The sequence below is a fragment of the Schistocerca piceifrons genome, chromosome 3 (assembly GCF_021461385.2).
Source record: "Schistocerca piceifrons isolate TAMUIC-IGC-003096 chromosome 3, iqSchPice1.1, whole genome shotgun sequence".
NCBI classification, from domain to species: Eukaryota; Metazoa; Arthropoda; class Insecta; order Orthoptera; family Acrididae; genus Schistocerca; species Schistocerca piceifrons.
The window spans coordinates 369,451,178-369,467,763 of record NC_060140.1 but is presented as its reverse complement, the minus strand read 5'-3'; the positions used below and the strand labels follow the sequence as shown (position 1 = coordinate 369,467,763).

The 16,586-nt window shown below is 38.6% G+C and overlaps 1 protein-coding gene across 1 annotated transcript in view; it reads right to left on the bottom strand.

Moving 5' to 3' along the window:
- LOC124788093 (ecto-NOX disulfide-thiol exchanger 2) overlaps positions 1 to 16,586 on the bottom strand; it is a 217,078-nt gene that overhangs the window by 143,394 nt on the left and 57,098 nt on the right. The window contains exons 3-5 of the mRNA XM_047255195.1: positions 10,534 to 11,075; positions 6,344 to 6,575; positions 6,140 to 6,265 (exon numbers count right to left, since the gene is read on the bottom strand). Of these exons, the coding sequence (XP_047111151.1) occupies positions 6,140 to 6,265; positions 6,344 to 6,575; positions 10,534 to 11,075 (900 nt within the window). The remainder of the gene's footprint in view (positions 1 to 6,139; positions 6,266 to 6,343; positions 6,576 to 10,533; positions 11,076 to 16,586) is intronic.

Genomic DNA, 16,586 nt, shown 5'->3' with positions numbered 1-16,586 from the left:
TGGAAATATACAAAGTAGATCGTAAATTGATACAGTTCCTAAACATAGTAATGAAAAATTGGAAAACCACACTTAATATCCAAACAAATTCAAATAATATCACATCACAGCCAATACAGATTAAGCGTGGAATATACCAAGGTGACTCATTAAGTCCTTTCTGGTTCTGCCTTGCTCTGAACCCACTATCCAACATGCTAGATAATACAAATTATGGATACAATATTACTGGAACATACCCACACAAAATCACACATTTGCTATACATGGATGATCTAAAACTACTGGCAGCAACAAATCAACAACTCAACCAATTACTAAAGATAACAGAAGGATTCAGCAATGATATAAATGTGGCTTTTGGAACAGACAAATGTAAGAAAAATAGCATAGTCAAGGGAAAACACACTAAACAAGAAGATTACATATTGGATAACCACAGCGACTGCATAGAAGCGATGGAAAAAACGGATGCCTATAAATATCTAGGATACAAACAAAAAATAGGAATAGATAATACAAATATTAAAAAAGAACTAAAAGAAAAATATAGACAAAGACTAACAAAAATACTGAAAACAGAATTGACAGCAAGAAACAAGACAAAAGCTATAAATACTTATGCCATACCAATATTGACCTACTCATTTGGAGTAGTGAAATGGAGTAACACAGACCTAGAAGCACTCAATACACTTACACGATCACAATGCCACAAATATAGAATACATCACATACATTCAGCAACAGAAAGATTCACATTAAGCAGAAAGGAAGGAGGAAGGGGATTTATCGACATAAAAAACCTACATTATGGACAGGTAGACAATTTAAGAAAATTCTTTCTAGAACGAGCAGAAACAAGCAAAATACACAAGGCAATCACTCATATAAATACATCGGTTACACCACTGCAATTTCATAACCACTTCTACAACCCTTTAGATCACATAACATCAACAGATACGAAGAAAGTAAATTGGAAAAAGAAAACACTTCATGGCAAGCACCCGTATCATCTAACACAGCCACACATCGATCAAGACGCATCCAACACATGGCTAAGAAAAGGCAATATATACAGTGAGACTGAAGGATTCATGATTGCAATACAGGATCAAACAATAAACACCAGGTATTACAGCAAGTATATTATTAAAGATCCCAATACCACAACGGATAAATGCAGACTTTGTAAACAACAAATAGAAACAGTAGATCACATCACAAGCGGATGTACAATACTAGCAAATACAGAATACCCCAGAAGACATGACAATGTCGCAAAAATAATACATCAACAGCTTGCCTTACAACATAAACTTTTAAAACAACACGTTCCTACATACAAGTATACACCACAAAATGTACTGGAGAATGATGAATGCAAATTATACTGGAACAGAACCATTATAACAGATAAAACAACACCACATAACAAACCTGACATCATACTCACCAATAAAAAGAAGAAATTAACACAACTAATCGAAATATCCATACCCAATACAACAAATATACAAAAGAAAACAGGAGAAAAAATTGAAAAATACATCCAACTGGCTGAGGAAGTCAAGGACATGTGGCATCAGGATAAAGTTGACATTATACCAATTATACTATCAACTACAGGAGTCATACCACACAATATCCACCAGTACATCAATGCAATACAGCTACATCCAAACATATATATACAACTGCAGAAATCCGTAATTATTGATACATGTTCAATTATCCGAAAGTTCCTAAATGCAATATAACACATACCGTACAGTTAAAAGGAAGGGACGCTTGATCAAGGTCCGCGTCACTCCATTTTTAACCGGACTTAACGTCTGAGAAAGTGAAGGAAACAATAATAATAATAATACCCAATACAACAAATATACAGAAGAAAACAGGAGAAAAAATTGAAAAATACATCCAACTGGCTGAGGAAGTCAAGGACATGTGGCATCAGGATAAAGTTGACATTATACCAATTATACTATCAACTACAGGAGTCATACCACACAATATCCACCAGTACATCAATGCAATACAGCTAAATCCAAACGTATACATACAACTACAGAAATCCGTAATTATTGATACGTGTTCAATTACCCGAAAGTTCCTAAATACAATGTAACATATACCGTACAGTTAAAAGGAAGCCACGCTTGATGAAGGTCCGCGTCACTTTCCATTTTTAACCAGACCTAAGGTCTGAGAAAAATAGAAATAATAATAATAATAATATATATAAAAACAAAGATGAGGTGACTTACCGAACAAAAGCGCTGGCAGGTCGATAGACACACAAACAAACACAAACACACACACAAAATTCAAGCTTTCGCAACAAACTGTTGCCTCATCAGGAAAGAGGTCAGGAGAGGGGAAGACGAAAGGAAGTGGGTTTTAAAGGAGAGGGTAAGGAGTCATTCCAATCCCGGGAGCGGAAAGACTTACCTTAGGGGGAAAAAAGGACAGGTATACACTCGCACACACGCACATATCCATCCACACATACAGACACAAGCAGACACAGACACAGACACAAGATGTCTGCTTGTGTCTGTATGTGTGGATGGATGTGTGCGTGTGTGCGAGTGTATACCTGTCCTTTTTTCCCCCTAAGGTAAGTCTTTCCGCTCCCGGGATTGGAATGACTCCTTACCCTCTCCTTTAAAACCCACTTCCTTTCGTCTTCCCCTCTCCTGACCTCTTTCCTGATGAGGCAACAGTTTGTTGCGAAAGCTTGAATTTTGTGTGTGTGTTTGTGTTTGTTTGTGTGTCTATCGACCTGCCAGCGCTTTTGTTCGGTAAGTCACCTCATCTTTGTTTTTATATATAATTTTTCCCACGTGGAATGTTTCCTTCCATTATATTAATAATAATAATAATAATAATAATTAATTAAAGTGCCAAAAATGCTTCCAGTGAACAATATACTACTCCTTCTGAATATCGAGAGAACTACATTGCATTAACTTAGGATAAACGTATACTTAAGTGGAACTGTGCTGTTTCTCCTTCACGCACCTTCACTCCTGCGAAGATATGGTCACACACTGCATTAACAGTTAACTTTCTTTCCAGGCCGAAACAATATATTTAATAAACTAAATCCTGGTTGTACAATTTTGTTTGTTTCATGCATGTTATGGTATTCTGAATTACTTCCCCTAAGCTGGGCCACAATTCAACTACCCATCAGTCAGCTGATGAAACTTGAGGCCTCATCCCTCTGTAAACATTCACAAGAACTGCAGAAATAGTGAAACAAATTCCAGACTGGAGCATCCTGTCCACACGTTTTGCTGGTTTCCTGTGGACCAATGGACAAATGTCGGGACGTGGGCCAAACCAGCACAAATATGAACTAAGCCATCAGTCCCATGGGTTGCAATATAATGAGATTTAAATCTTATCTCAATGTTGCCTAAACAAAACAAAAATTGTAAGGAGAAAATTAGTTTATGTTCCTTGAATGATGTAATGGTAATTCAACACACATATAAATGTTACCGAAGATTAAATTACTGCACCAGAACTATGCTGATCAAACATGATCAGTATTATTATACATAGACATACATTACAACTATGTAGTGGATGTATGAATGTAAATAATTATTCTTTCAATTGGTTATTCAGCTAGGTACACTGCAATGACAAACACTTGCAACATCATTGCCCATTTATTTGTGGATAGCCACAGACTAGCCTGTAGGACGAATGATGTAAAATGAAGCAATTATTAAATTATTTAATTGGGTAGATAAAAAATCTATTCACCAAGTGGCAGCAGCACACACACATGAAAGACGGTTGTAACTGACAAGCCTTCGGAGCCAGTGGCTCCTTCTTCAGGCAGAAGGGTTGAAGGGGAAAGAAGAGGTGTGAAGGAAAAGGACTGGAGAGGTCTAGGAAATGGGATAGATTTTGGAAAAGTCAACCAGAACCGTGGTAAATCAGTCTTTCCTTCTCATCCTGTACGGTAAATCTCCCCTGACCCGCAGTTCTGGGTGACTTTCCCAAAATCTACCCCTTTTCCTAGACCTCCTCAGTCTTTTTCCTTCACCCCTCCTCCTTCCCCTTCAACCCTTCTGCCTGAAGAAAGAGCCACTGGCTCCAAAAGCATGCCAGTTAAAACCATCTTTTAAGTGCATGTTCTGCCGCTGCTTGGTGAGTTGATTTTTTTATCTATCAAATTAAATAATTTTGTCAATAATTGATTGTTTTTGTTACAACAATTATTAAGTATGATGTGACTAATTTTTAGTTTATTGCACTTCTCTCTTGAATACTAGGGTAACTGCAAGGCTAATAAACTCTTTAACATTTGTATGTGATTTTTATTAAAATTGCTATTAATGTGGGAACTCACAGACTTATTTTGTGATACAAGTGGTATAAAATTAAGTAATGACTCCATCAATAATACTACATATGGGAAGTGTAGCAACCATCACTATTTTCACTGTAATTTTGTGTAAATTTTTACTTAAGTAATATTAATTGATGGCAAAGAAGTCACTGTACCTCTGTAAAGATAATATTAAATCACTGATGCGAGTCTGACATCTAGCACTTGTTTTACAATATGATTGCATTTCTGTAGTCATTTACTCTTCTGGTCTGAGTTTTGTACAAGCAGAAAACAAATTGCAACTGCTTCCATATCAGCATGTACTAGTGTACTTATGGACAAGGTAAAAACTAGTTTCTGGAACACTCATTTGTAGTTAACTTTTGTTCACTCATTGTTACTAATATATTATGTGCTTGAGTTTATTTCACGGTGAAAATAATATTTAAAGTGGTGTCTCTTGAATATTTTGGTTCCAAGCAATTGTGAGAAGAGTGAATAAATATTGCAAGTAAAACTTTGTCCTCACAAATTAGCTGCACTGTCACAAGGGCCGTGCCTGTGAAACACAATCTTAGTACACATTAAGTAATACAGACAACAACACACAAAGAATAGCCAGAAATCCACCAGTGACAGCACTGCCATGGCCCCCACTAAGTCCCACAGCCATGCAGCAATGCTGCTCAGTCATTGGTGGAGTACTTGTTATTCTTGATATTCTACACTCTCTGTTAACCTGTATCAGTAAAACAAATATCATACTAGAGTAATCTGGTGCCACTCTATTAAATGAGTAAGTAAAATTCTGCTTTAAAAAATCATTTTGCTTGTAATGAGAAACAACACGACACTTTGCATCAACACTGGGCATCACACGAAAGACATTAAAAGTGGTATTTCTTTGGGATGAGAAACAAAATTGCAAACATCTGCTGAAATGTCACACACAATGTGCCTCATAACCCATCGGAGGGGTACCTGGTGCAATACGTTCGTGGGACACCACAGACATACGACCTGAAGATAGACAACACTGCCCGAAACTGGCTATTTTGAAATAAACAGTGATTGCCAGATAGAAAATAAGCCTATGTTGTACAATAATAATAGCTACCGAATTACAAATCAGTAAAGAACTTAAATCAGCTTCACAACTACTGTCACCATTCACAGCTGCAAACAAGCAGCTGTGCATTCAATGTTATTTGAGAACTGTCAGCAGTTATTCCACCAAAATACTATTAAGTTTCAGAAATATATTACATTAGTACTATTAAACAATTAATGAAAAAATCCATGCAGGATGTGTCAGTTTTTTAATAAATTAAATGCAGTAATTATGAACTCTATTGCAGTTCACAGCACGGTTAACTACATCCCATGACTCAACATGCATTTGACTGGTTACAACAGTGACTCATCAAGTGAGTTCTGTCAATTGAGGTTACAGTATTCCAGACCTCAGAGTGCTTGTACATTCTTAATCAATAAGATAGTCTGTGTTATTCATTCCTCCATTTCCCTCTATGCACTGAAGCTCTACTGTAATTGTTGAATCATTCAGTCTCTCAAACTTTCTTTAGAATACATAAACAACCGCTGTTCTCACTGTGATAGGACTGGCATCAACAATACAGCAATGTCTTATTGTTAAGGAAAGTATAAGTAGAGACAAGTCTCCAATCAAAACAGCAACTGCAAGTACACAGTCTAAGGAAATTCAACAACTACAATCAGGATCTCTACAAAAGCAATAGCAGCTCATAAGTACCTTACCAGAAAGGTAAATTGCGGAATCAACAGATGATTCAAACACAAAGCGTATGTGGCAAAAATTCTTCTTGCTGAGTCTCACAGTCGTCATCTCACCACAGCGCTCAAATATTTCACGGATTATTTCCTCTGAAAAAGTACATAATTATATTCTTTAGTTATGGAATATACTTGCACAAGTCTTACACTGAGAAATACTATAACTACCTGTTGTATTTTCTGGAAGTCCACCAACAAATATTGTTCGGCAACCAGGTGGTCGTTCCCGAGTTGTCGGGGGAGGAGCATTTGGATTTGGTGGGAACAATGTGCAGGATTTGCAGTGAATAATCTCCTTCACAACTGGTGTTGTGGTAATAATGCCTGGATCTGGAGGCATAACTGAACCATCAGGGCCCATGATTGTGCCGTCAGGCATCATCCCACTCATCATGCCATACTACAACGAGAATAATTTCAAATCATGTTAACAATAGTGTAAACTACAGAAAAAGCATCATTGTATGTTCAGTCATGGATAAGCTAGGCTGCACATTCTTGTATCAATTGTCTGTAAAACTATATAATAGTTTTGCAGAATACGTACATCATTAAACTGTTACAGCTGTATTTGTCCACACTTGCCCAGCAAAATATTATTAAGTTGCACAGTGTAATGGCAGTCATCTTGCCAATAACTAACACAATATTCATATACTGTGGTGCCAACACTGGCCATGGCCGTAACACTGAAATCATAACACTGCAAAATTTTGTTGCCTGTCAGGTGGTGATTAGTGGCCAAAGAAAATCTCCATTCAACAGCACTGAAATGTTAATTTTTGGAGATATGTGCAAAAATGACCTGTGGTTATTAAAAAAAAATGTGAACTGCTGAGATATTTTGTAGTTATATCTTATCTGTTGACATAGAAGAGAGAATTTTGGGAAATGTAGAAACAAGTGTGATGCTTTTACTAGGTATAGTTTCTCACCAGATTGCTCTGTTTAACACACTAGTTTTACTATAAATGTGATCTAACTGAGAGTTAAACAATTTCAATGATACTCCTAAACTTCAAGAAAACTCATAACTGGAGATCATGCATTTTTATGCACCACGAATGAACTATGATCTCATCCCTGTCCTACGATGGAAATAAAATAATATTTCTGTGACTATGCCACTCAGCATCTTCTCACACTCTCTCCACACAACTTAGAGTAATTTTTGCCAGTAATTTGTTTCTAGTACGATCTACACTCTCCATGATGAAAGGCAACATAATACAAACAGATAAGGAACCATTAGCATATCAGCTGAAGTAAGAAAAACTGTTGAACGATAATCACACTATTACGTACAAAAGTCATACTGGAAAGTTTTAACGGGATGGAAAAACACAGATACATAATTCATGGCATTTAGAAACAGAATGAAATACACAGAACATGTAACGGAAAATCAGTAAAAGAAAGAATTGTGTAAACCACTGTGTCTGAAAAGAAGAACAGAAAATAGTCTCTGCTATTTTTGTGTTAAATCTTTCCTAAAATTTATTATTTTACCAAGTACCTTTTTTATAAAGAATTAGGAACAATGGCATTTGGGGGGCATTAATCAAAGAGATTTTATTTAAAGTGCTTTCCACCAAATGCTTAACGGACTAGTGATTTTATTCAACAAAAATTATTTTCCAATACTTCCAGGTTTAGATTTCAAATTTCTCTACACCAATTTTTGCTGTGAGGGAAAACAAGTTTTCATGAACATAAATGAAAACTGAATTAGCTCAACATCATGTGTTAATGACTGTCCAAGTTTATCTAGGACCGAGAATGAAATGTACAGGGTGTCCATAACTAAAAATCGAAATTTCATAATGCTGTGGAAGAGAACCGCTGCTCAAAATGATGTCCAATTTCAACAGCACATTACTGACGCAGGGGGAAATGTCATGGGACAAAAAAAAAAAAAAAAAAAAAAAAAAAAAAAAAAAAAAAAAAAAAAAAAATTTAATGAGAATTTTACAAATAGATGGCATTGTAAGCCTCTTAATGTAAATGGGGTCAGCTACAAATGACTGATGAATCACAATACTACAGCTATGGTTTGAGTTGCACGTTACACCGTCCATAGTGTTCAATGTGCATGGCTTCACAGGTTCGGCAGTCAATAGTTGTGGCACTGTTAGTAAGGTAAGCCCATCCACTACGGCAAGGTCGCACCACATTGGATGGGAAAAATTGGTTTTTAATTGTCCTGAGGCCAAAAACCACTTAAGAAGCAAAATGACATCAGTTTTTAATTGTGCTGGAGGCAAACATGGCATAAAAGGCAAAAGACATTTTTAATGGTCCTGAGGCCAAAAAGGCATAAAAAGTAAAAAATCAGTTTCTAATTGCAGTAAAACAGGCGCAAGACATGTTCAGTATGCTGTCCAGCATTTTCTGCCACAAGTTAAAATCAAGAAACAGCATGTTCCACAACAGATACGAGTGTCTTCAGTTCATGCTACATTCATAACTGGAGCATTGAATACATCATGTTTCAGATAACCCCACAGCCAGAAGTCACACAGATTAAGATCAGGTGGTCAGGATGGTCAAGCTGTAGGGATTTGATAATTCTAGCATTTCCGATGCGCCTCTGCAGCAGCCATTCTCTGGTTGCGCAATATGCGGAGCGCCATCTTGCATTAAAATGATTCTGCTCATCCATCCACGCTGTTGCGGGGCTGGAATAACATTGGTGTGCAAAAGATTCTCACAGCATTTACTAGTGATGGTACAGGTAAAAGGACTGCAGGACTCATCTCCTCAAAAATGATGGCCCTATGATAATGATGCCGTCAACCCACACCTTTGCAGAATGAAGTGCTACAGGTTGATGTTCATGCACATTTATCATTGCCCATATTCTGCAATTCTGCATATTCACACTTACTTGGTGATGGAAATGGGCTTCATCTGTTCACAGAATGTCCCATGGCCATTCACAGTCGATGTCCTTGGGAGCCAGACATTCCAGAGTGAATGTTTGTCTCACTGACAGGTCAGCAGGAATCAATTCCTGAATGTGAGTGATTTTGTGTAGATAGCAATGCAGGACGTGTCATAGGATTTTATGCACTGGGCTCACATGCATGTCCGACGTTCAGCCAACTGTTCCTCTGTCACATTGCACTTCAAAATAACTTGCCTTTTCAAATTTTGTAATCATTTTCTCCACACCTTTAGCAGACATCAGACCAGTGCCTGTTTTCATACCCTTGAACATCCACAACTTCTGCAAAACTAGTGATGCACAGTCACTATTCTTGTAAAAGAGCTTTCCCAGCAGTGCATGATCCTTCATGGTGACAGTCAGCCATGTTGGGCATCTCAGGTGCAAACTGAGGAACAGTCCCACCTGCCCGCCCTCCCTCCCTCCTCCCCCCCCCCCCCTCCCCCCATCGTTTCCTCCTGTATCAATAATATGCTTGTTCAAATTTTGCATTATTTCTGCAGCATTTTGAAACTGGACCTTTAATTATGGACTACACACACACACACACACACACACACACTGCTCAATGTAAATCTAACCTATGTATGTACACATTCTACACGACAGTAGCTGAGAAACATGGAAATGGGGGAAGCCTGGTGTTTACCAAGACAAATGTGGAAAACCACAAATAAGATCAGACAGGCCACAGCACCAGAGTGAGAATTGATAAGGGTGTGAGGGTTCAAATCTAGAAAGAAAGGTAAGAAGAAGATTACACTATAATACTGCAATGACATCACAGTCATTACAGCACTAACTTGAAATGAGCAAGGATGAGGATGGATCAGCCATGACCTACTGAAAAGAATCATCCCACCCTTCTACCAAAATTTGTTTAGGGAAATGATTTAGGGAAACTACTGAGAATCTAAATATGTAAGACTGGACAGATCTGAAACTTGCTTATGCCTTAATAACTGTTTCACATTGCACAGTGGTCTTGCAGAATCCAAAAATTACTGACACTTATATATAAGACTACATTAATAATCATTCATGGAGTAAGTAGTACATTTTTCTCTGCATTTAGATGTCAAATTCTGAAATGAAAATTAACTTAATAAACTAGTGTTATTTGTAAAAAATGGAAGCTGTTTCACCACAAAAAATCACTTTTGGATGATGAAGATTACCAGTAATATACATTTAACTCTCAAGTATGAAGGAGAAAACTTAATACCTCATGAAATGGGTAACAATGCCTACTAGATGAAACTCAGTTGATATTAACAACAGATCCCCCCACCATCCCCCTTCTCACACAACAGACCACTGCTCTTTTTGTGTTACTGAACATTGATGTTTTTATCAAGCCATACTTTTGATACTGTTAAATGTTGTGAAGCGATTAACAATATATTATTACCTGGCTCATCTGACCAATGCCCATCATCCCAGGATCAGCCATCATCCCACTACCCATCACATTCACTCCAACAACAGCTGGGTATCCCATGTGTCCCAACATTCCTGGCCAAACACCAGCAGCTGGGAGTCCAGATGTTGCTGTAGCAGCAGGTGTAGATGGTGAAGGCATTCCAGCTGTACCACTATTTGCTACTGGTTGTGGCTGGGTGTGCTGAGTATCTTCTTGGCGGCCACCACGTTCTGAACGATCACGTTCTGGGCGATCCCCCCTGTCACGTTCACGGTCACGATCTCTGTCACGGTCTCTGTCTCTTTCACGATCTCCTCCACCACCACGGTCTCTCCGATCATTGCGATTTCTCCTGTCCCGATCCCTTCGAGGATCATTGACAGAAATGTTGATTCCATTTGCTCCAGTTGTACTAGTCCCAACTCCAGTACTGCTACTGCCACCTCCACTAACATTATTACTCTGATTTGAAGTGGAATCTTCACGGCTGCTTGTGGCTGCTGTGTTAACAGCGACATTTCTTTCTTCTCCTGAAAGATAAAAAAAACAAAAACACATATTGACTTTTATATTAAATTTAAATCTAAATTTTCAAGTAGTGCTGAAAGCTTGTAAGGTAATGCCACGTTACACAGCCATCAGTTGGCATTTGCAGTAAAAAAAGTGCTATTATGCAGTGCAAATGATGCCAAATGCATAAAAATTATTCTAATGACATCTGGATAAGCACCAAAATTTAAAGTTTTCACTGAAAGACAGTGAGAAAACAATCAAGCTATTACACCAAACTGCAAGAGGGAAATGGTAGTCTTAAATTGCACACAAAATGAAAACAGAGAGCATTATAACAACATTTAATCAGTATTAGCTAATTTTATAAAGATGGTCAGAAATGATTTATGCAAAACTTGAGTGACCAACTGGAAGATAATGAAATGTAAACAAAAAATAAAGTCATAATCTCACAGAAGGCTCAAACAACTACAATAGTACAGTATAATACAAAATATATGGTTTAATTTTGTAACCTGAAAGTTTGCCACAACATGTAGCAGGCATAGCAATAGCTAGATGTTTTATGGGGAAACTGTAATAAGAAAAAATCAAACCCGCAGTCATGTCCCACAATCCAAGTCAAAATTTGGTGGCATCATCTTCAAGAAGTTCAAGTTGCAAATATTATCTCAAAAGTGGAGTAAGCATATAAAGAGGAAGCACATGCTTTTTTCTTTTCGTTTTCACACTAGACATGTCAACATTATCCTCCTAGCACTTTCCATCCCGGCCCAAAAGATAATGAACATTCGGTTTTGAATTTGTTGTGGCTCAGCTATATCACTTTCTGTGGAACTCCAGGCTGCAACAAGTGTGAGAGCTCCTGGCTTCCATTTGGCTGCTGTTTTGTTTAATACTGTTACCACCACAGCACAACAGATCATTTCAAACTTCTGTGAGAAAACAAAACCATGCATCACTGAGATAAATACAATATGTTTTCCTACATTTCATTAGTTTAAGGCAATTTCTGCATAATTTTAGACCGAGAATGTTTAATTTAATGTAAGGCATCTAAACATATGCATGTAATGCCAGCTGGATTTTATACATGTTAGTATATTTTGAGTAGCACTTTCATTCTAGTGAGTTCTTGAATGAATTCTACATCTACATCTACATCTATACTCCGCGAGCCACCTTACGGTGTGTGGCGGAGGGTACTTATTGTACCACTATCTGATCCCCCCTTCCCTGTTCCATTCACGAATTGTGCGTGGGAAGAACGACTGCTCCGTATTTGCTCTAATTTCTCGGATCTTTTCGTTGTGATCATTACACGAGATATATGTGGGCGGTAGTAATACGTTGCCCATCTCTTCCCGGAATGTGCTCTCTCGTAATTTCGATAATAAACCTCTCCGTATTGCGTAACGCCTTTCTTGAAGTGTCCGCCACTGGAGCTTGTTCAGCATCTCCGTAACGCTCTCGCGCTGACTAAATGTCCCCATGACGAATCGCGCTGCTTTTCGCTGGATCATGTCTATCTCTTCTATTAATCCAACCTGGTAAGGGTCCCATACTGATGAGCAATACTCAAGAATCGGACGAACAAGCGTTTTGTAAGCTACTTCTTTCGTCGATGAGTCACATTTTCTTAGAATTCTTCCTATGAATCTCAACCTGGCGCCTGCTTTTCCCACTATTTGTTTTATGTGATCATTCCACTTCAGATCGCTCCGGATAGTAACTCCTAAGTATTTTACGGTCGTTACCGCTTCCAATGATTTACCACCTATGGCATAATCGTACTGGAATGGATTTCTGCCCCTATGTATGCGCATTATATTACATTTATCTACGTTTAGGGAAAGCTGCCAGCTGTCGCACCATGCATTAATCCTCTGCAGGTCTTCCTGGAGTACGTACGAGTCTTCTGATGTTGCTACTTTCTTGTAGACAACCGTGTCGTCTGCAAATAGCCTCACGGAGCTACCGATGTTGTCAACTAAGTCATTTATGTATATTGTAAACAATAAAGGTCCTATCACGCTTCCTTGCGGTACTCCCGAAATTACCTCTACATCTGCAGATTTTGAACCGTTAAGAATGACATGTTGTGTTCTTTCTTCTAGGAAATCCTGAATCCAATCACAAACCTGGTCCGATATTCCGTAAGGTCGTATTTTTTTCACTAAACGTAAGTGCGGAACCGTATCAGATGCCTTCCTGAAGTCCAGGAATACGGCATCAATCTGCTCGCCAGTGTCTACGGCACTGTGAATTTCTTGGGCAAATAGGGCGAGCTGAGTTTCACATGATCTCTGTTTGCGGAATCCATGTTGGTTATGATGAAGGAGATTTGTATTATCTAAGAACGTCATAATACGAGAACACAAAACATGTTCCATTATTCTACAACAGATTTACGTAAGCGAAATAGGCCTATAATTATTCGCATCTGATTTATGACCCTTCTTGAAAATGGGAACGACCTGCGCTTTCTTCCAGTCACTAGGTACTTTACGTTCTTCCAGCGATCTACGATAAATTGCTGATAGAAAGGGGGCAAGTTCTTTAGCATAATCACTGTAGAATCTTAAGGGTATCTCGTCTGGTCCGGATGCTTTTCCGCTACTTTTTTCAGTATTTTTACCCGATTCTACAGGTCGTAATATATGGAAATTGGTGCATATCACATCAGATAAGCCGGCTGGCCTCCCCCCATGAGCCATGGACCTTGCCATTGGTGGGGAGGCTTGCGTGCCTCAACGATACAGATAGCCGTACCGTAGGTGCAACCACAACGGAGGGGTATCTGTTGAGAGGCCAGACAAACGTGTGGTTCCTGAAGAGGGGCAGCAGCCTTTTCAGTAGTTGCAGGGGCAACAGTCTGGATCATTGACTTATCTGGCCTTGTAACACTAACCAAAATGACCTTGCTGTTGTGGTACTGCGAATGGCTGAAAGCAAGGGGAAACTACAGCCCTAATTTTTCCCGAGGGCATGCAGCTTTACTGTATGGTTAAATGATGATGGCGTCCTCTTGGGTAAAATATTCCGGAGGTAAAATAGTCCCCCATTCGGATCTCCGGGCGGGGACTACTCAAGAGGATGTCGTTATCAGTAGAAAGAAAATTGGCGTTCTACGGATCGGACTGTGGAATGTCAAACCCCTTAATCGGGCAGGTAGATTAGAAAATTTAAAAAGGGAAATGGGTAGGTTAAAGTTAGATATAGTGGTAATTAGTGAAGTTCGGTGGCAGGAGGGATAAGACTTCTGGTCAGATGAATACAGGGTTATAAATACAAAATCAAATAGGGGTAGTGCAGGAGTAGGTTTAATAATGAATAGGAAAATAGGAATGCGGGTAAGCTACTACAAACAGCATAGCAAACACATTATTGTGGCCAAGATAGATATAAAGCCCACACCTACCACAGTAGTACAAGTTTATATGCCAACTAGCTCTGCAGATGATGAAGAAATTGATGAAATGTATGACGAGATAAAAGAAATTATTCAGGTAGTGAAGGGAGACGAAAATTTAATAGTCATGGGTGACTGGAATTCGTCAGTAGGAAAAGGGAGAGAAGGAAACATAGTAGGTGAATATGGATTGGGGCTAAGAAATGAAAGAGGAAGCCACCTGGTGGAAATTTGCACAGAGCACAACTTAATCATAACTAACACTTGCTTCAAGAATCATAAAAGAAGGTTGTATACATGCAAGAAGCCTGGAGATACTGACAGGTTTCGGGTAGATTATATAATGGTAAGACAGAGATTTTGGAACCAGGTTTTAAATTGTAAGACATTTCCAGGGGCAGATGTGGATTCCGACCACAATCTATTGGTTATGAACTGTAGATTAAAACTGAAGAAACTGCAAAAAGGTGGGAATTTAAGGAGATGGGACCTGGATAAACTGAAAGAACCAGAGGTTGTACAGAGTTTCAGGGAGAGCATAAGGGAACAATTGACAGGAATGGGGGAAAGAAATACAGTAGAAGAACAATGGGTAGCTTTGAGAGATGAAGTAGTGAAGGCAGCAGAGGATCAAGTAGGTAAAAAGACGAGGGCTAGTAGAAATCGTTGGGTAACAGAAGAAATATTGAATTTAATTGATGAAAGGAGAAAATATAAAAATGTAGTAAATGAAGCAAGCAAAAAGGAATACAAACGTCTCAAAAATGAGATCGACAGGAAGTGCAAAATGGCTACGCAGGCATGGCTAGAGGACAAATGTAAGGATGTAGAGGCTTATCTCACTAGGCGTAAGATAGATGCTGCCTACAGGAAAATTAAAGAGGCCTTTGGAGAAAATAGAGCCACTTGTATGAATATCAAGAGCTCAGATGGAAACCCAGTTCTAAGCAATGAGGGGAAAGCAGAAAGGTGGAAGGAGTATATAGAGGGTCTATACAAGGGCAATGTACTTGAGGACAATATTATGGAAATGGAAAAGGATGTAGATGAAGATGAAATGGGAGATACGATACTGCGTGAAGAGTTTGACAGAGCACTGAAAGACCTGAGTCGAAACAAGGCCCCAGGAGTAGACAACATTCCATTAGAACTACTGACGGCCTTGGGAGAGCCAGTCCTGACAAAACTCTACCATCTGGTGAGCAAGATGTACGAGACAGGCGAAATACCCTCAGACTTCAAGAAGAATATAATAATTCCAATCCCAAAGAAAGCAGGTGTTGACAGATGTGAAAATTACCGAACTATCAGTTTAATAAGCCACAGTTGCAAAATACTAACACGAATTATTTACAGACGAATGGAAAAACTGGTAGAAGCCAACCTTGGGGAAGATCAGTTTGGATTCCGTAGAAATGTTGGAACATGTGAGGCAATACTGACCTTACGACTTATCTTAGAAGAAAGATTACGGAAAGGCAAACCTACGTTTCTAGCATTTGTAGACTTAGAGAAAGCTTTTGACAACGTTGACTGGAATACTCTCTTTCAAATTATAAAGGTAGCAGGGGTAAAATACAGGGATCGAAAGGCTATTTACAATTTGTACAGAAACCAGATGGCAGTTATAAGAGTCGAGGGGCATGAAAGGGAAGCAGCGTTTGGGAAGGGAATGAGACAGAGTTGTAGCCTGTCCCCGATGTTATTCAATCTGTATATCGAGCAAGCAGTAAAGGAAACAAAAGAAAAATTCGGAGTAGGAATTAAAATTCATGGAGAAGAAATAGAAACTTTGAGGTTCGCCGATGACATTGTAATTCTGTCAGAGACAGCAAAGGACTCGGAAGAGCAGTTGAACGGAATGGATAGCATCTTGAAAGGAGGATATAAGATGAACATCAACAAAAGCAAAATGAGGATAATGGAATGTAGTCGAATTAAATCGGGTTATGCTGAGGGAATTAGATTAGGAAATGAGACACTTAAAGTAGTAAAGGAGTTTTGCTACTTGGGGAGCAAAATAACTGATGATGGTCGAAGTAGAGAGGATATAAAATGTAGACTGGCAATGGCAAGGAAAGCGTTTCTGAAGAAGAGAAATTTGTTAAGATCGAGT